We start from the raw sequence: 22,066 nt of genomic DNA on the forward strand, positions 1-22,066 counted from the left end.
ATCTGCAACAAATACTGAGTGTACACTTGCATAGACTTCAGTGAAGCCGTCTTCTTTTTGCCACAATGTACAGCATGGCTGAAGCTGCCATAACTAAATAGGCGTATACAGAAGTATTTACACTCTTGATCTTCTTTCTTGCTTTTCTCTTTCAAAACTCCAAACTTCACCACGTAGTCTCGCTCCCAAATGCCCTTTATATAGCGTGCGATTGCATCAGGATTTCATCTAATTTCACCTGATGAAATCGTGCGATTTCACGCATTCGGATTTCATGAAATCCAACACATTCGGATTTCATTGTGGCCTTAAAGTATCATTCTAATTTAGATTCCTCATTTTTGTTTTGTTTCAGTATTTAGGATTGTTATGCTAGAAGTGTGTGTTTGCATACATAGCTCTGAAGTCACGCGCATATCACCCATTTCGAACAAACTATGCTACGCGCATGCCCAACCGCCTCGCTCACGCGTGCGGCGCGTTTAACAAATACTTGCACCCCCCCACCTCAGGCTTACTGGTTTGTCTTTTTTAATGACAAATCTCATGCATTTAGGTTTTGAAAACCAGAGCGCTATGTGGCTTCAGTCATTCACTTTAGTCATTCTGTACAGAATCTGCGGAAGGTCTGAGCATGCATTGATTTAATGGTAAGATTCTGAGCAGAATGAGGAAAGTCTGCATGACGTGAACACACCCCATGTAAACACGCCGAAAGAGTGGTTTCTGTAGGAAGCGTGCTTAGCTTACAACATGTAGCCAGAGTTATCGATAAAAAGGGGTGAGATTAAAGAGTTGAAAATACTACAATTGCAGTGGGTAACTGTAGGATTTAAATTAAGGCTGTTTTTGAATCGTTGTAGGACATGTAGTTGTTTTATTAATGTAGTTACTGAATTGAATACTGACTATATCTGTTATTCATGATTTATTAATAGCTCTATGGGAGTTTTATGTAATTTGTATGTGAATACATACTGAATCTGGTATGTATTTATTTATAGCACTAGTTGTTTTAACCACAGATGATTTCCAAAAGAGAACTTGTTGATGACAGTCTTTTATCTGTGACCTTATTGTTTGTGATTAAAAACTCATGAAAAGTACATAACAAATTGACAGGTACCTTATGCTCCATTTATACATTGTTTTTAACGAATAGTGAAATATTGCAACTCTGTGAGCATCATTAAAGCCAGAGAGTCATGTTGGTTTTTTTGTCATGGAACCGCCACACACATCATCACTGAAAGCACACATTTGTAACACTTAAAAACACCAGCACTGAAACGTATTAATTTATATATAGTTACTTAAAATATTTGAATGTAAAAAGACTACTTCAGATGCTCCATTTAAAGTTGGGATTTTAACTCATAACACTTAATAAAATAATTTGCAATGTAATCTGCACATCATTCTTTTAAATATTTTTTTATTCGGTTAGTGTTGTGTATTGATTTTACATTTATTCTGTATTTGTGTAGTAACTAGTTCTACTGTTTGATTGAACAATAAAATAGAAGAGTCCTCCTACTTTTTATAATGGCAGAACAAAGCCACACACCCACCCACAGTAATACCGATCACTGCAGTTAATTCTTCAACGGTATATCGATATCAAAAATCTGTCACCGGCACAGCCCTACTTCAGATGGGAGAAAAAGCACTTTGATCCATGTAGCTTTTACAATGTGTGTGAGCAGTCAGTTCCTGCTCAAGGGAATGCCTATGCAGAACCAGGTCCTTCATTAAGTACTTAAATCTCTTCAGCTAAAAGATGGTGCACTTTCATGGAGTTTGGTGATTGATAGAAACCAGTGGAGATTCATTTCCAGTTCCCCTTCCTTAATTAAATATCAATTTGAATGCAGTTAAACTCCTTGTCAATTAGATTTGGCAACTGCCCATACACAAAGCAGGTTTCATTGTGTTGCCTTATTTTGTGCATCCTGACAACTTCTGGTTAATAACCTAAATGTAATGTATTATGTTTCTGCTTTCTCCTCTGCCCAAAGCTGGGGTTCTACATTTAAGTTTGAAATAATTTCCAGGTTGAAACTATCCCTTTTGAAAAAGAGAGAAATGTTCTAGAACCCCATGTACTATAAATGACGACAGAAAATGCAGGCAATACATTACATACATAGTTTTATTTTTACCTTTTGATTATTAGTATTGTCCTATGAAATTACATTTTAAAGGCATCGTGTTTTCAAACTACTCCTTAGAGCCCTTTACCTGAGCTGAAGTTCTCCACTGCAGTGTGGTCCATGGAGGACAACCAGATTTGATATTTAAAGAGAGAGTGCATTAAAGATGCATCTTTCTCCAGTTTTTATAACACAAATAGGCTGGGCCGATATCAGATTTTTTGTATAGTCATAAAAATATATATTCCATGATATCGTTTTTGATTGGAGGTCTATCATTTTATTATGATGTTGAAAACCGGCTAAAAACACTACAAAACAAAGGATCTTTATAAACCTCTGTACTTCAATTTTCAAGAACTCCAAGTAATCAAAGTTTAGGGGGAGAACTTTTTAATATATCCAACATAAAATAATAAATTGCGTAGTAATGGAACACTGAACTTTCACATATTGTATTTGGCAGCCAAGTCTAACTAGCTATACTTTTTGTCATGAATACTGTGGAGTTCTGATGTTTCCTGCTGTACTGAAACCCATTTCAGAAGGTATACTTGCGGCAGAGATACCGTATGGCAAGTGTTTAGGTCATCCATTTGTCTTGATTTTCTCAGATTGCCAAAGGGCAATTATATATTCTGATAGGCAGCAGTACATTTAATCTATGAATACTACTACACAATCATAGCCTTTTGGCCAGTGACTAATTAGCAGCAAGCAAATATATTCATGATGTTTAATTGCAGTGTGTCATTTCTATGCACCTCAACTCCCGTTGTGTGATTGTAAAAAGGTCAACCTAAATACAGATTACATTTACTGCTGCCTATCAGAATATATAATTGCCCTTTGGCAATATGGCTACATTTATTTATGAATCGGGTAAATCTTTTAACTGTTCAAAACTTTTAGTTTTCATTAAAAACTAATCATTTTTAACATTTTGAACAGTTAAAAGATTTACCCGATTCACACTGGAGAGGACAAATAAATATAGAGTGAGTATTGTCAGTCCAGCCTGGTAAACGCAGTATAAACCACCCTTGAGCAAAAGGGCTGGAGATGCACTGTGGGGAGGGGGTGCATATGGCCTAAGTAGAGAATTCCTTTCTTTCAATTAACCACAGAGTAACAGATGAGTGTCCTGTTTGTGGTCCAAGGGGAAACTAGCTCATGGTTATCTAGAAAGCAATAGACTACAGCCATTATTTACATGGTTGCAGGTAGGGCTGCAACAAATTAATTTTATAATCGATTAATCTGTCGATTACTACTTCAAATCAGATTTTAAAAAATCCAGCATTAAATGTAATTGTTTTATTAAAAGAAACGAGTTTTTCCACATCTTGCACAATGCTCTCTTTAAAATAACTTGAGATGGCAGTTATAAAAAATAAAAAGGTTTTATAAAGTGCATTTAGCAACAGTTTTTTTTTTTTTTTGTACATTGTTCTCAAAACACAAAGCTGTTTTACTCTTAATTTTGAAAGGTGCTAAATGAATGAAAAATAAAGAACACATGAAATTCTGTGTTTTTCAGACTTTTCTACATCAAAGAGCATCAACGTAGGGCTGGGCAAAGAATTAAATTTTTGCACGATGTGTAAAATGTTTAATTAGCTAAACTGGTATTTTATGTCATAACGTGCAAATGCTGCATGTTATTTTACACTAATTACACATCGGTCAATGGTAGAGTCTCAATGCCGATGAGGTAGTTACGAAAAAAGGCAGTAATGTCACTGAAGTGGTTCGGTTTTGCAAATAAACTATTGTGCTATCTCAAGTAAGTGGCAGCACGACAAACCTATTCCAGCACCTGCGACAAACACACAGTGGAACGAGAACAATGTGTTGCACTGCAAGATACAAATGTGAGCTCCTATCCCACTCCCAACACCCCTGCTGAAAGACAGCTAACATTAGCGGCTTCATTTTCCAGTGTCAGCCCATATGACAAGAAGGGGCCCCGGTGGAAGGAAATTACAGACATGGTGACATTTCATGTCTCGAAAGATATGGTCCCCATCTACACCATAGAAAACTGTATATTATGAATACCTTAAAATTATGTACAATGTGGAGCAGTGTTTAGAGTTACGTGTACTCATGGTGTTATCTGCCAGAATGAGAGATTGTTCTTAATCTGTAAAGACTACTGTAGAATAATTGTAGTTTTAAGGTAATTTGTTTGTGTTTATATATACATATATTGATTATTTTTAAAATTTGAGAGCTGTTTTTTTTTTTTTCTTTCTTTGAGTATTCAGCTAATTTTATGTTTGTAAGTGATTTGTATTGCATTTTGATTAATGCACTGGGTTTAAATAAAGTGAATATAAAAGTACAAAATGATGCGTCTCTTACACTATCTCCCTCTCTTTCTCTGTCTTGCCACATGAGTCCAGTTCACAACCCCTCCAGAATGTAACCAGTAATTTGCTCTTCTGACAGCTCATCTCCTGATTTGTTCCCTTTGTGATTGGCACTGTTCCGCGTGAAAGTTTAGACCTCGTCCCTGTTAGTTTGCAGTGTGCTCCTCCTTCCTAAGTCAATTACTTCAGGCTCCTTGGCGTGATCTGCAACCAGAACTGCCCTAGGTGCTCCTACACACTCCCAGGCCCCTATTATCTAATAGAATTTCTCTCTGTGCCTCCTACAAGAGTTGTGGAGCAGGTGGGCGTTTAGCAAAATGCTTCCCTCTTTAATTTCCCTTTCAGTTTGCTTAGGGGGAGATATTAGCGATTCTGTCAGTTACTTGCCAATAATTCAGAACCTGTTCATTTCAGTGCTTACTTCCCTTGCAAATAGTCGTTATTCATTAGCAGGGTTCATTCAAAAAAAGTGAAGCCAGGAGAATTTGAGAACTTGAGAGCAAAAGTGTGGGAGGTTTTTTGATCATCCATCTTTTTTGTGTTCATTCATCTGCTTTAAAAAAATATATATATATATATATAAACAGTAAGATGTTTATTTAGTTGATCTGTTTAGTTTAGCATAGCTGTCAGTTGTAATGCAGTTTAAGGATGCCCAGTGAAGCCTCCTATCCCTATACAAAAACATATATGTGTGCTCCTTAAAGGTCAAATAGTGAGGTATGAAAGCCATTATTTGGAAGCGTTTTCCAAGTTTTCTGATTTATTCCAGTATACGTTATAATGTGAATTATTCTTTTAAAGGTAGGGTGTGCAATCTTTTCCAGAAACATTTTTTGTTATACTGGTTGAAAGTCTCTTCACATCCTGATAGCAATCAATTTAAGTGGTTTAAATGTAAAAATATATATATATGTATCTTCTGTGGAAGGGACAGGACGAACAGGTTCGACCAATCATTGCATTCAGTCTGAATGTAATGAAAGAATGTCCTTCCTGTCTGTCAATCTATATTTGCATACCGCCAAGCAACTTGTTTGTGCAGACAATTATACGTCATTAGCGCGGGTTCCTTGATGCTGTGCAGAGCGATCGTGAGAATGGAAGGCGAACCGCAGCTACTATTTTTAAAAACATAATAACATAATAATAAGTTGTTTACGTTTGTTATTATTGTAATTCTAACCTGTGAATGAGACGTGCGGTAATCTGAAACTGTTGCGATCGATTCCACCCACCCGTCTCTCCTCCTGGCGCTGAGACTCTGCTCTGTATGTGTATGTCATGTGTGATGGAGGGGGCGTGGCTTTGGAGACTCCTCTGAAGTGAGGGCGGGCTCTATGCTTTCAAATCAAGCTTGCTTACTGCTGGCTTCTCGGGATTGCATACCCTAGCTTTAAGAGTTGTGAGTTAAGCACATGAGTCTTACTACAAAAGCCATCTCTGCCAAAGTGGAGACATAAGTGTCATTTTCACAAACCCACTATTAAACTCGTTTGATATCACAGTATTAATCGTATGGCAACACATTTCGCTCTTGTTTGTCAGAACCTTCAATCACTTTTTATGATGAGTGTGTGCTGTGGTACACAGAAAAAAATTAAAGATGGCCAGAAGTCCACTTGAATAGAAGAACCTATCTAATACAATTTTTCAGAACGAGAAACATTAAAGTGCAAAACCTTTAAAAATCAATGTGGGGTAGGTGGGGGATAGAATAAAATGCAACCATAACTAACCCACCAGGAAATTACACACGGGATTGTAATCGTAAACTGGCATTTCACCTGTTTACTAGTATGTTTAGGCCTTTTTTGGGATGTTATGCAGCTGCTTTTTAAACTGCAAGACCCCATTGGTAATAGGTCACTTGTGTGGGAGAAGCGAAGTCTGAGAAAGGTCTATAATATAAGCAGGCTTCTGTTTGTGGAGTTGCTGCTGGTCAGCACAGGGAGCAATGCAGGCTCCTGCCACTCCAGTGACTATAGTGATTGCTTTCCAGCTGGCTGGGCTGCCTGTGTGAGATGGGAGTTTGATACACAGCAACACAGCAGCAGTCTGACGAAGCTTGTGCCCACTCACTCGTGATAGGCTTCGGATGAGGAAAGAAATCAATTTCACTATTGATTACATTTCAGCTGGGGTAAAGTGCTTCAGTGTAAAATGACCTGGTGGCAGGATTAATTCCAAAATCTCATCACTCCAGCCTGTGACACTATATATATATATATATATATATATATATATATATACACACTCACCTAAAGGATTATTAGGAACACCTGTTCAATTTCTCATTAATGCAATTATCTAACCAACCAATCACATGGCAGTTGCTTCAATGCATTTAGGGGTGTGGTCCTGGTCAAGACAATCTCCTGAACTCCAAACTGAATGTCTGAATGGGAAAGAAAGGTGATTTAAGCAATTTTGAGCGTGGCATGGTTGTTGGTGCCAGACGGGCCGGTCTGAGTATTTCACAATCTGCTCAGTTACTGGGATTTTCACGCACAACCATTTCTAGGGTTTACAAAGAATGGTGTGAAAAGGGAAAAACATCCAGTATGCGGCAGTCCTGTGGGCGAAAATGCCTTGTTGATTCTAGAGGTCAGAGGAGAATGGGCCGAGGTATGCAGCAAAGCATTTGTGAAGCCACAACACGTACAACATTGAGGCGGATGGGCTACAACAGCAGAAGACCCCACCGGGTACCACTCATCTCCACTACAAATAGGAAAAAGAGGCTACAATTTGCACAAGCTCACCAAAATTGGACAGTTGAAGACTGGAAAAATGTTGCCTGGTCTGATGAGTCTCGATTTCTGTTGAGACATTCAGATGGTAGAGTCAGAATTTGGCGTAAACAGAATGAGAACATGGATCCATCATGCCTTGTTACCACTGTGCAGGCTGGTGGTGGTGGTGTAATGGTGTGGGGGATGTTTTCTTGGCACACTTTAGGCCCCTTAGTGCCAATTGGGCATCGTTTAAATGCCACGGCCTACCTGAGCATTGTTTCTGACCATGTCCATCCCTTTATGACCACCATGTACCCATCCTCTGATGGCTACTTCCAGCAGGATAATGCACCATGTCACAAAGGTCGAATCATTTCAAATTGGTTTCTTGAACATGACAATGAGTTCACTGTACTAAACTGGACCCCACAGTCACCAGATCTCAACCCAATAGAGCATCTTTGGGATGTGGTGGAACGGGAGCTTCGTGCCCTGGATGTGCATCCCACAAATCTCCATCAACTGCAAGATGCTATCCTATCAATATGGGCCAACATTTCTAAAGAATGCTTTCAGCACCACGTAGAATTAAGGCAGTTCTGAAGGCGAAAGGGGGTCAAACACAGTATTAGTATGGTGTTCCTAATAATCCTTTAGGTGAGTGTGTGTGTGTATATATATATATATATATATATATATATATATATATATAATATATATATATATATATAATATACTGTTCATCTCCATCCTGATGCTGTGCTTCTAGCGAGCCAGGCATGGATTCTGGGAAAACTCACGCAATACTGAAAGGGCGACTCCATGATTACTGATGCTATGTGTGGTCAATAACTCTGTGATTCTGATTTGTCAGTTTCTGCAGTGCTGCCCAGGTGAAAATGAAGTGCTTCAAGCTATGCTGTATGTATGTATCATTTAGGTTTCTGCATTGGCCATGTAACGCTAATGTTTATGGCTGTCCTCCGTTCCATTAACATGCAATCAATTTATAACTTTTTTGGAGAGTTTGGAATCTGATTGATTGATTGCTTCTGTGGACAGGTGCCTTTTATACAGGTAACGAGGTGAGATTAGGAGTACTCCCTTTAAGAGAGTGCTCCTAATCTCAGCTCATTACCTGTATAAAAGACACCTGGGAGCCAGAAATCTTGCTGAATGATAGGGGATCAAATACTTATTTCCCTCATTAACATGCAAATCAATTTATAACTTTTTTGAAATGCGTTTTTCTGGTTTTGTTGTTGTTATTCTGTCTCTCACTGTTAAAATACACCTACCATTAAAATTATAGACTGATCATTTCTTTGTCAGTGGGCAAACGTACAAAATCAGCAGGGGATCAAATACTTTTTTCCCTCACTGTATATCTACACACACATATGTATATATATGTGTATATATGTGTACAAGCATGCTAAGGAGTCCAGTGGTTAATGTAAAGGTACTGGGAGCTGCTTTGTTCCGGTCCCAGCTCTGCCTCTTTGATACTGATCTGCCCTGAAGAGATTTTGATGCCTCTAAAGCAGAATGCTCGGCCCCAGGCTATGACTATCCTGTCAGAGCATGTGGTCTACAATCGTATCTCATGGGAGCCTATCGGCACATATTCAGAAAGGTAGAGAATAAAGATTAGACCAGTCTCAGAAAGGTCATGTCATCGGCTGACCTGGAATACATGGTACTAGCTCTCCAAACAAGTGGCTTTGGCTGACAATTTAGCTCCAGTGACGTTTGTGCTTGCAATTTATTAGGCAGTGTTATGAATCCAACTGGATTTTAGTGGTGTTTTAATGGGATTTACAGGGATGCAGCGCTTGTTTTGTCCCAATTAGTGCTGGGTGATACTGCCAAAAATGTTGTCAGGATAAAAAAAAAAATCACATCAGTCGATATCAATAATCATGATTAAATGTTAAATCATTATTTCATGTTTAAAGGCTGATTTTTTTTCTCCTGACTGAAATTTGAAGAAACCAGATGGTGAATTGTGATTTTAAACTATTTATGGTCAGAACATGACAAACACTTGCCAAACAGTGGATCATTTCACAAATCTGAGGTGGAACATTCAAAACAATAAAAATGGTAATCTTTTTTCAACATAAAAAATATGCATGAGTGAAATTAAGTAAAATTCCTTTTCAGTCCTTTTTCCTCAACAAAATAAATATCTGCAGCCCCGCAGAGACAATCAGCATGAAGGCAAACACAATTTAGTTAACGTGTCCATTTACAAGTTAAATGAATGAATGAATAAATACAGCAGATCTGGGTTTCCCTCTAAAATATTAAGGACTGGTTTATGAATGTGTCCATAAATGCCATGACTGAAACGTGCACACTTTAAATTAAACCTGCTATATTGTAGTTGCTGTTACTGTATGATTAATAGTGGAATGTGTATTTTGTTTCAACTAACTTGCCCTGGTTAAGGGCGTAAATTAAAAATTAAAAATAATACGTCAAAAAGTGTCGTTTGCAGTTACAAATCTGTAGTAAGAGTAATAAGTTAAGTGAGTCAGGTTGTGCCATTTAAAAGACATCTACTAGCACATATCTTGATGATTACAATAATAACAATAATAATAGCAAATATTTTATTGTTGCACCTGAAAAAGTTTTCTTCAGTAACGTAATGCGTGAGTATGATGTTGTCTATACACGTTTAGCTCTTAATCTCTTAACAGAAAAGTATTTATTACAAGGTCTCCAATCATGTAAAGCATAAAGAATAAAATACACAAGTCCTCCCACATCAGGCTCTATCAATCGTAGTGTTGTTTTCGGTCTTCCAACTTCCAACAACGGCCTGGTTTTACAGACAGCTCTGGGGTGCTGCGGCCGCTTCAGCCAGTGCAGTCGAGGCACGAGTGTGTTTAGTGAACATGTGTACACAAGCGTTTTACAGTAGGCTGTGTAGTGTTCCGAGATGAGGTTTTCAGACATGAGTCTGGCAGTCGTGCCTGTGCTTAGTTTGTGCTAAACCCCTGCAAGTGGAAGCATCAGGGCATTTTACAGACAGCCGTTTCCTGATTTGTGAAAACAATTCATATCCAGGCCCTCTGGCTTGTTGCTGTACGCCCACTAACCACAACACTTAGGACAGCCCTGCTTGTGTTTTTTGGGAAAAATAAAATGATAAACAAAACATTTTTGAGTTCCCTCCTGAAATGAGACCCTCCATGTCATATGTGCTTCAAGATTTACATATTATTGAGAGTGACAGTTATCATTTTGGATTGAATATTTAGTGTAGTAGTATTTTAATAGTCCAGCCAACAAATGTTTATAAAACATATTTTGAATTGCAGAAACGTAACCAAAGTTAATGTATATTTTAAAAGGTTTTCCACAAAATACAGATTTGGAGAGTATCCTGAAAATAACGTTCTGGTAGAAATGAGGGATCTGTGCATTACATAACTACATTGCATATCTTCTATATTAGGGGTAGAACAAAGCAGAAGCATTATAATTGCACGTTGAGGGTAATCACAGTTTTCTTGTGTAGCTAATGCTTAAGGTCAGACAAGCATAGTGAAGTTCCATCTTTCACTTAGCAGATCAAATGTGTCTTTGGGAATTCTCAGCTCATTTTAAAGCAGTTTATCTTTGACATCAAAATGACATTAAACCATTTTTAAGCAACCAACATTAAGCCCTTTTTATGTTCCAAGGAAGTTGCAATATATTAGTCATCAATCACGGTTTATTTTTCTTAAATGTTTAAGAATAGCATTAAAAATGTCAAAACAATCTTTTCACCATCTTGTCATGAGGAAAATGCAGGCCTACATGTTTACACTATGTTCCAGTTTCTCATATTTTTTTCTCATCCATATGCTGTGTATGATTGTATAAAACATGTGCCTGGCTTCACATGTCACTGTTTGCCATGCCAAGCGTATTAGCTGCCAGCAGCCACTTAGAAACAATCCATAAAGTGTACTTCTCGAGCCCAGAATGATGGAATTGGCACTTGCTGGGCACAGCTTTACCCAATACAGACGGCTGTGCTCAACACTTACTTTCACTCCATGGCATCAGGCTGTGCTTGGTTCATCAAGGCTTCTTTGATCGAAGCAGGGTGGCTTCCATTGGAAGTCTGTGAAGGTGCCCAGAATAATAACTTCCAAACACCCACTCAACCCCCCATGGAATCCCAATGCACACACTTTTCTTTATCATAAGACACCCAACAGAAAAACCTGGAATATATGCCGATACAGATTTCTGTAAAGGGCCAGTATCGGCCGATAATATTTGTGCTCCGATATATCTGTCGGGCCCTAGTTTAATGCATTAAACCTATTTTACACTGAGTTTGTCAAAGTATTTAAATATAAAACTTCTCTTTGAGGAAGCCCTCATTAGTCATGGTAATTTGGAATGTTTGACTGTTCGGTCTCATAAAGGGTGAAATCTACAGTCAGCCGCTGCTGAATCTACACCGCCATTTCAGTCGTATGTAGTCGTATATCAGTACGGATGTGCATGACAAATAACTTGACTTTCGGTAAATTCCACAGCTCTTGTCCTCAACTCAAATAGTCGCCCGCCCCCCATTCAAAATGCGACATGCATTAAATGTGAAATAATGGAATGTGACCATTTTTGCAATTGCAAAAGTTGTGAACTTTATTTTAAAATACTTAACAACTTTGTTATATAAACATTGTTATGTAAAAATACCTTCTTAATGGCATAACAGCAGCAATAAGCAGACCTGTCAACTAGTTTCACGCATCTCGTGTCAGACTTGTATTATTGTGAAATTATCAACTTTTTTATTGTTACAATTTCAGATTAATTATAAAGGTTGTGACTGTTTGTTTAAAAAGGAATATTTTCAATCACAGCTGTAACTGACCGACCAAAATGATTTTCTTTTTCAATTTTTAAGAAATAATAGTTTAGCAACGTGAACTGCAATGAAAATGCCTTAACATTAGTGTCCTTGTGGCATTGTTTTCCGGTCATAACAGCGAAATACAAAATGTATTGGACTATATGTATCTAATGTATACGATCTACTTAACCAAAACGATTTACTTTTCCACATTTCCAAACCACACACAACACGGACAGCTCTACGTTCGGAAACAGACCTGTGTGCTCGAGTTACGGCTGTGTACAGCTTAAATTTGTTTTCCTCCTCTTTCATTTTCTTTCATTGCTAGTGTTGCAGGGTGTTTGGCTTTTTGGAGGGTTGAAATAGCTGTAGAATTTCATTGTCGATTAGTTGGGTCTACCGGGGCACAGCTACAAAAAAAAAAAAAAAAAAACTTTAAAGATGGCGCAGGCTGCAGCTACACCCGTGAAAAGCCGTGAAAGTCTTCTAAAGTATCGGAGCACTGAACACTGCAAAGAAGACGGTTTGCTGCAACATGAGCAAAGATGAACTCAAATGGCGCGGGATCGCGACAATGATGCATGAACACTGAAGAGAAAACGCACGTGATGTCGTGATGACAGGGGAGGAAGACGCTCAGCTGGTACAGGCAGTGTCACTGGATCCGACTCGTCATTTATAGTCTGACATCCGAAAAGTTGTCCGTCTATGACCGAACTATGTTGTTGTTGTTGTTAATAATAATAATAATAATAATATTCATATTATACATTGTATGTAACGCAATCTTATACCCACGCGCTACACTCAAGCAATAGTCAAACCAGGCACAGTAAAAAGACAAAGTAAGCAAGAAAACAAGCTGGAACCCAATAAATGGGAGCAAGCTATAAAAAAAAGGCTAAGAGGATTTTAAAACTTGCAACTAACAGATATCCATAAAAACTTATTTAAAGGGGTAATTTTTAAGACATTTCTTTAAACTAGCTTGGGTAGGGGCACTTCTCACAGCCTCTGGAAGTGTGTTGCACAGCCATGGCCCAGTGCTGCAGAAGGCTTGGACCATATGATCAAATTATTGCCATAAATGTTTAAATCAAAATATATATTGTAAATGAAAAAACAAATGGAAAACGTTTGAGTTTGGTTTTCGTTTTGCTTAAGAAATAATGAGCTTTTACATTTTTACAAAATGTTAAAAATATCGCACATAAACTACATCTCTCAATAAAGACATAAAAGCAGAGTGCATGTTTCAACGTTAAACTATTTAAAAGTGTAAGTCTTTGTAAATAATGTAAGTCACATTGTTCTTGATCTGTGCTTAACCACTTTGTAGAATTCTAGCTACATCAGACAGTAGGTACCATTCATGCCCAGCTCCTCCGTGATAGCTTGCCATATATTGTCGGTCTATATTTATTTGCTCTGTTGTATGGTTTTTCGTGGTTAGACACGCAGATCATAAGCTTTTCCTATCCACGTCTTCCTCTCGTGTTTCATTGTTCGATGTCATTTTTAATGCACATAAAATCAGTTCGAATCAAACTAGTTTCACAGTCAGTGTGCGAGGTGGGAAAGTGAATATGATCACACATGTTTTTCTTTTCATGCAAGTTATGATTGTATGTATGTATCATTCAGTGTGCATGTACATTTTAAATATTGTCTTGCATTTCAGGAAAAAAAAACCCATCTACCTCCACAGTCCAGTATTGGACTGCCGTGGAAGCTATTTGATGTTGAAAAGCCTGTAAACACTGAATTTGACGTTTACTCTAATTTTCATTATTTATCAAGAGTTTAGCACCTTTCAAACTGAAGAGTAAAACAGCTTTGTGTTTTGAGATCAATGTAAAAACACCTGATAATATATACAATATTTCCAATTAAGCCCTTTATTTTTTGCACATATGTTTTCTATTGGTTTAATAACTGCCATCTCAAGTTGTTTTAAATAGCATTGCGCAAGATGAGGAACTCAAAACTTTAATAAAACACTTGCATTTAATGCTGGAATTATTTTTATCCCATTAATCGATTAATTGAAGTAATAATCGACAGATTAATCTATTATCAAAACAGTCGTTTGTTGCAGCCCTAATTATATGTTTAACAGTGTTTAAATGTACTTTTTCAAAGTATTTCCATGCAAAACTTCTCTGTGTGGAAGCCATTGGTCGTGTTCTTGTAGCGCAGATATACAGAATTCCACCGATCACAGTGGAACTGCACACAACCATTGTTAGCCAATCACAGACAACAAATAACAAATCCCACCCTCCCATCAATCTTCATTACAGCTACATAGAGAGCCAATCAACAGTACAGGCTTTAAAATAAAATAAATATATACTTTTTTTTTTTTTTTTTTAACCATCAAATGTTAGATTCACTTCTCATCCGTACTAGTTTTTGTATTCATATCTATAGCATATTTATTATAATAAACATGTCTTGCTACCTATTTGTTGCCTAGATTTCTCGTTCTACTAACATTTAGACCAAGTGGATAAGCTAGTATACAAATTCATCATTGCACACAAACTAAACATTCTACTCTTGATTTGTCACACTAAAGTCAGAGGTGACCTTCTAACAGCTGCATGCCCCCGGACCCTGCTAGAACAATCAGTGGCCCCGCTGCAAACAGAATCCCGTAGGAAACACTGTATACAGTGATCCAGGAAATGCTCCAGGAAACGAGAATAAAAACTACAAGAGCAGCAATAATAATAATAACAATTGATCAACTATGTAATCATTTCTAAAAGCTGTAACAAAATCTATTGAACACAGTGTCCTGTGTGTGCCTGTGTGTTTTGCAGCCGTCCCCTTTCCCCCAACGGTGCGCCTCACCATGAAGGAGCTGTTTGAAGATGGGAAGCCCAAGGTGGAGGTGCTGAAGAGCCACCTGGTCAAGGAAGGCCGTCTGGAGGAGGAGGTGGCTCTCAAGATCATCAACGATGGGGCAGCCATTCTGCGCCAGGAAAAGACCATGATCGAGGTGGAGGCACCCATCACAGGTGGGTGACAATGAAGCCTTTGGCTTTCAATGGCTGCTTTCATGAAACCCAGATTAACCCAGGTCTTGGACTGCATTACCTACAGTAATATGTTAGTTGTTGATATTGGTGTGTGAAGCTAGCTTGTAAGCCTCATGACTTAGTTCTACCACCTAAACTCCACGTCTCAGCATTGTGCCATTGTTACTCTTCTGTTGATAAGTTCTGATTTGAGGACTGTCAGTCTTGGGTTACAGAGTAGTTGCTCTCTTCGTATGCTTTTAAAGATTGTAGTTAGGGCTGGGCGATATGACTTAAAAATAATATCTCTATTTTTTAGAAGTTTGGGCGATATACGATATATATCACTTTCTTGTTTTTTATCCAATCAAGCCACAAAATAAGACCAAAGACATTCAAACTACAAGTATTTCGTTAATCCTTCATATATATATATATAAAAGTTTAAAAATAGCTGGCGTTAGAATAGTTTTAATAAATCTTAAATGCCAGGGATTATCCCAGGGATTTTATATAGAACAATTATCCGGTCAAGGAAGGAAGGACAGCAGCTCCCGTCTAAAAACAGTCAATATTCACAGAGGTCTCAAAAATTATGTATTAGAGAAAAAGTGAACATTATAATGCTTACGCGTTTCGACTTATATTCCTCAGAACACACATAAATATACACATTATGATTTACTGTCACATAACAACAATAACACAAGTAATAATCACGCAACACGTGCTGTTGAAGGTATAGATTCAGGGAGATTTACCACATCCGGGTTTATAGTGGCTCATCTGCTAGACAGGGACATTTCTCCTCTGACTGTCGCGTTTCGATTCTGCTTACCGGTACAGCACGTTGTTAATACAAAATTGTTATTAATAATTAATAATAATAATAATAATAATAATAATAATAATAATAATAATAATACAACTGTTGAACCACTTCATCTTAATAAAAAGAAAATTATACTTTCTGCATGCGTTTGCATTGCTTTCCAATTCATTAAAATGCAAAGAAACGTTATTATTAATTTTATACAAATTATATCAATCTAAATTAGCGGTGGGTGCTTGGAGATCAAGTTTAGTCCGACGACGAGAGCGGTGCGCAATGTGTGCGCCTGTGCATTAAAGTACCTTTTGGTTATGTTGGTTATTGTGTGTCAGTTCACTCTCCATGTCTGTCTGTGTTTTTGGTGCACATTTCTACCTGCATCCAGCACATGTGGAAGAACCGGGAAGAATGCAAAGCGTCGTAATGACGTAAAATACCGCCGTAAAGATTGCAATTTGCGACACCACAATATAAACGATATAGTATAATATGAAACGATAGACGTTTTTCTATCATCATACGATATATATCGTCATATCGCACAGCCCTAATTGTAGTCCTTTTAAATCTCGGCTCTAGCAATTACCAGCCCTGGCAACTCAATCAATGCACCTATTCATTATATAAACCCACTCCAGCATTGTCATCTTCAAAGGATGGGACAGGCAAGTTTTTTTTTTTTTTTTTTTTTTTTTTTTTTTTTTCTCCAATTGCTTGAGGTGTAATTAGTAGCTTAATGAACACAGTCTTCAAAGTATTTGCTAAATGCATTTAAACCCCACCCTGGGCTACCTCTTATTTTATTTTCTTCAAATCGGCAACTTTAACAGTAGATGGAAATCCTAGTATGATACACTTGCTTTTACTAAGGGGATTTTAAAGCTTATTGGAACAAAGGCAAACGAATTGGTAAAATCCTGCCAGTATCAGAATTAAAGATTACTGAGTGTGAGGGTCCGTGTAACGTGGGCGGCTCTGTGCCATTAGATTTCTGTTAGATAACATCTGTTGAAATAGCTCGTGAGTCAGTCTGGTAAGGAAAATTTAAAATTCCAGTCATATATTCTAGGGTTATTAGAAAAAAGCCGTAAAAGAGAAGGCCATTACACTTTTTTGTTTTTCTTCTTCCAATCTCGGAACTGCAGCTGTTCCCCCTGTAGCTTGGCCAGACCATATCTATATATTATAGTCTTAAAAGTGTGTTAGTACTTGAATCACAGATTTCTTAGGATTGCACCGTGTTTGAATTACTGTTTGTGTACTGCTTGTGGATGATACCTGGTCTAAATTTTTCATGAGTGTCCCCAACTCTTACTGCCAAGCTAATTCTTCACACACAGAAAAATAGTAAATTGCTAGTGTTTTTTTGTTTTTTCTTTAAGACCTCCAAATTCTGCAATCAGTTCTTAATCAACTCGTTTCTGTGCTGCAAAACCTCCCATCCGCTCAGAAGAGAACACGACAACAAAATGTGCATACCTATTTTATACTTTGGTTAGAGCAGTGTTTCCTATTTTGTATTTGATAAGCACAGTGCCTGCCACTTCTGTTCACAAATCATTTTAAAGAGTCTTCCTGTCACTTTTTTTTTTCTGCTGGTTTCAGTTTGTGGAGACGTCCATGGTCAGTTCTTTGATCTGATGAAGCTCTTTGAAGTTGGGGGCTCGCCCAACAACACACGCTATCTTTTCCTGGGAGACTATGTGGATCGAGGCTACTTCAGTATTGAGGTGAGTCACCTTGGACTCCTTACAAGTCAATAATTATATTTTAACACAGGACTCACCCACAGCTTGAAACACTGTGTATTGCCATGAAATTGCTTGTTTCAGTTTTCATATGTTTGTGATACATGCAGTAATTCCACATTCCTGAACTTCTCTCACACCTGATAATGGTTTGATAAAGGTGATAAGGTAGTCAAGAAATCAAGGTATTGAACAATTTTAAACAAAGCTAGTACAAAGTCTGAGATGTGAGGCTAAAAGTGTTTTGATTTCTGATTACACTATGTAACACAATTTTTTGTTCCTGGGTAGTAAGTGTTATTTCCTAATTGCTTATGAATCAAAAGTATAGAAGATGGCTGTTATTACCCACAAACTTTGCTTTTGTGACCAGGACAGTGATATTTTGAAATGTAACTATTTTCAATGAGAAAACGGGCGAATGTGCATCTTTTCGTTCACATTGTCAGAAAAAAAACATGAATCCAAATTAACATGTATTTAACGTATTAACACTTCTAAATGTATTGTAGTAGTCACCTGGCAGATGTGGACTAGTGCAAGGTATTCCATGCAGGTAACAAATGTCCACTATAATTACACTATGGGAGGAATAGAACTAGATGAAGTAACGCATGAGAGAGACCTAGGAGTCTATGTGGACTCCTCACTTTCTCCATCCAAACAATGTGGGGAAGCAATTAAAAAGACAAACAATGTTAGGGTATATTGTCAAAACTGTAGAATTTACAACAAGGGCAGTAATTTTAAGACTGTACAATGCACTAGTTAGACCTCATCTGGAATACTGTGTACAGTTCTGGGATGCACACTCAAAGAATGATATCACTGCTCTAGAGACAGTTCAGAGGAGAGCAACCAGACTTATTCCAGGTTTGAAGGGAATGCCCTCAGTCGGATAGACTGAGGGAACTGAAGCTTTTGACTCTGGAACAGAGAATACTACGTGGGGACTTGATTCAAGTCTTCAAAATCGTGAAAGGCATTGACCACTTCAAACCAGAGGAGCTTTTCCAGATCAGCAGGGACGCATGCACCCAGGGACACATATGGAAATTGGGCTTCAAGGTATTCAAGATGGAAAAAAGGAGACACTTCTTCACACAGAGTTGTTATAATCTGGAACAAACTCCCCAGCGATGTGGTTGAAGCTGACAATTTTGGAACATTTAAAAATAGACTGGATAGTATCCTTGGATCACTTATTTATTAATGGACACCAAACGAGCACTATGAGTCGAATAGCCTCCTCTCGTTTGTAAACTTTATGTTCATCTCAGGCTTACTGTATTTTCTCTGCACTCCTTTACATTTAGCCCTTGGTTATTTCAATCTTGGTCTAAGCTAGAAATATTCTAATACTATTTCACTATGTGAAGAAGCAGAAACCTATTAGTCCGATAGAAAGCATTAGCAGTTTGCCTACTTTGAATTAGTGTTGTAGTGATGTAGGCCTATTATTTTTTCTAATTGTTGTAATCATTAAATGAGAACCCCCCCCCCTTTTATTAAGTAAGGCTGTAAATCAATGTTATCTGCAAATTAATAAAATAAATAAACATGGAGAAATGTTATCTTTTGTGAGAAATTTGGAATGTAAGTGATAATCACAAGGTTAATAGCTTGAGAGCAGAGAGATTGCCGTGTTTTCCTGGCAGGAGGGGCATTGTGTTAGCATACTACTTGATTCCGTGTATGCGAATTGAAAATGCATCTCTGATCAGACTCTAATATCATTGAATTAACGAGAGTGATCGTTTTTTTTAGTTTTTTTTTTTGGTGGGTGCTGCAGAAGGATTTCATGAGAAGCTCAGTTAATTGATGACTAATTAGACTTGATTAGACCAATACATTGCAAGTGAGCATGTGTATAACTGGGAGCCATGCTGCACTGTAGATTGGCGCCTCTGCCCCCTGCTGAGTTCTGTATCAAATCCCTGTGTTTATATTCCTGTCACAGGGAAAGAGGCAGTATCAATAGTCAAGTGTTTCCGTCGAGGGTTTTGCACTCGGCTACCTCATGTGGCTTTTAACTCATCCCTTGCCACATCCCAGCCTACAAACACCAGCTATTTCTGTTTAGAGTCAGTATCTATACACAATATTTATACACTGCTACAGTAACAGGGCCCAGCATGGAGTCCCATGGAAGAGGACTGTGTTCTGCTAGTCTAGCATGTTTCCGTTTTATAAATTTACCCTACAATTTTTTTTTTTCTTTTAAGGCTTTTATTCCTTAATACAAATTAAATACAAATATTTGTTGATTTGGATTTAAACTGATGTTATGTTGACAACCATTGCCATTTGACATTTGCATTGATGACTTGAAAGTATGTACTAAGCATTATTTATGAAGAACAAACTAAAGAAAGTAGAAAGTAAAAACTACTTTTCCTTATTTGAGTGGCTTATTTGATTGTAAATTGCACTTTTACACTCTAAGCTAGACATAGTTTTGTGGTGGTCATTATACATGATTTATATTTTTATCATGTGCTTAAAATAAGTATTGGTGTAAGTATATTTACACTGAAATATTTTAATTGGTCTAACTTAACTAGCCTCCAAAGAGTAGAGAAAAATAAACAAAAACCTTGTCAAAAAGTCCAGAACTCAAAAGAAACGGTTGCATCTTGAATAATTTTGTGCTTCTTCTGTGCTGTGCTTAGGATATTGTGTGTCAGTGCCGAGATTTTCAAGTCTGTTGTCAGAGCTGTGTATCTAACAGATTGGTGTTCTATTTCTCAGGATATTGAAACAGTTTGTTTGTAGGTACGAATTCAGCTAGGGAGTCTGCCCTTCTTTCATTGACTTCGGGTCTCCCTTGCAATTTCCTCTGCACTCCTGGTTGCCAAGCAACCCTGAGGTATTACTGGCAACCTTGCACAATGCAATAGCTGAGTGGTAGATGCCTTTGAATTGGAAACTGATCAACAGGCAGTAAAAGCTGCAGGGACTGGATAATCAAGCAAAGAAGGGAAACACTACATTTTTTTTGTGCTGTAAACAGTAGATTAGAGGATTAAATTGCAATGGACACTTGTATGCACACACTTACACACCCAATCTTTTTTTTTTTCTTAATTCACGTATACATTTTGAACTTTCACTTGACGTACTAAGCTTGTGGAATTTGTATTTTACAGGTTGGAGATGATTTGAGTAGGGAACAGAACTAACTGCATGTTCAGTGTTTTTTGGTTTTAGGTGACATGATTGATCAGTGGGAAATGTAATTTAGGATTTTGTTTTGTTTTGGTTTTTGTATGTTTAGGATTTGAACTAGGGATGAGCCCAATGTGTAGATACAATTTCATGTTACACGATGATGAGCCAAACCAGTACTTTAACTTAAGTGTTTTGGTGACCTATACACACAATATTGAAACAGCAGTGAGATGCTTACAGCTGCTGACAGAATTATTTTTATGGATACAATAGGCACATTTACACTGCCATTTCTGATCCGGATCAAATGCTATCAAAAATGGCAGTGTAAAAGCTCGGCAGTCGGATCAAACCTCTCAGGAAGATGGTTACGTTCCGGCATGCAGCGGCATGTTTTTTAGAGGCAGGGGGCAGACAAACAAGCCTTCACATCAGTGGAACAGATAGGAGAACACTGCCCATATTATTAATAAAATATTGTTAAAACTAACATGAGATGGCTTGTTATTTTATGTTACCAAAAATATATAATTTGTATTTTTATTTTCAATACTTTGATTGTGAAAAAATATGCAAGTGCTTTGGTTGAACTTGCTATAATAATTTGTAAAAAGATAAATACAATATATCTAAAATGTTCTAAAAGACTAATTTAATATACATATAATTAAGTTTTGTTTGACGTGCTAATGCGGCGGCCTTTTAAAGGCAGGTGGCAGACATGCATCAGTGGAGCAGATAAAGAGACTCTTCCTACTTCCCTTATTACAAATAAAATATTAAAAATAACACTAAATGCCTTGTTACTTTATCTTGGCAAAAAATATACAATTGTATTTTAATTTAAAATGCTTCGGCAGCAAAAAATAACGTATTTTATGTTTGCAAAAAATGTATAGGTATTTAAAATGCTTCCGTTGCGTAAAATATGCAAATACGTTGGTTTTACAACAAGATAAAAGTTTTTGATATAGCTGTGTTATAAAGGAATAATGTAATATATTCATATATTTAAATTTGGGCTTGCATGCTAGTATGCATGTGAGGACCCCTGTGGCGGCTGAAAGTTGATCCTAATCAAATGGCAGTGTGAACGCGACACCACTGATCATAATCAAATGCATTTGATCTGGATCAGAAATGGCAGTGT

At 37.4% G+C, this 22,066-nt stretch overlaps 1 protein-coding gene across 3 annotated transcripts in view; it reads left to right on the forward strand.

The window, feature by feature from the left end:
* The window catches only part of ppp3ccb (protein phosphatase 3, catalytic subunit, gamma isozyme, b), a 113,413-nt gene that overhangs the window by 46,187 nt on the left and 45,160 nt on the right, over positions 1–22,066 (forward strand). For all 3 annotated transcript variants that reach the window (XM_066714522.1, XM_066714521.1, XM_066714524.1), the window contains exons 2-3: positions 14,968–15,165; positions 17,603–17,727. In XM_066714522.1, coding sequence (XP_066570619.1) covers positions 14,968–15,165; positions 17,603–17,727 — 323 coding nt within the window. The remainder of the gene's footprint in view (positions 1–14,967; positions 15,166–17,602; positions 17,728–22,066) is intronic.

This window comes from Amia ocellicauda, chromosome 9 (genome assembly GCF_036373705.1).
Source record: "Amia ocellicauda isolate fAmiCal2 chromosome 9, fAmiCal2.hap1, whole genome shotgun sequence".
Taxonomy (NCBI): domain Eukaryota; kingdom Metazoa; phylum Chordata; class Actinopteri; order Amiiformes; family Amiidae; genus Amia; species Amia ocellicauda.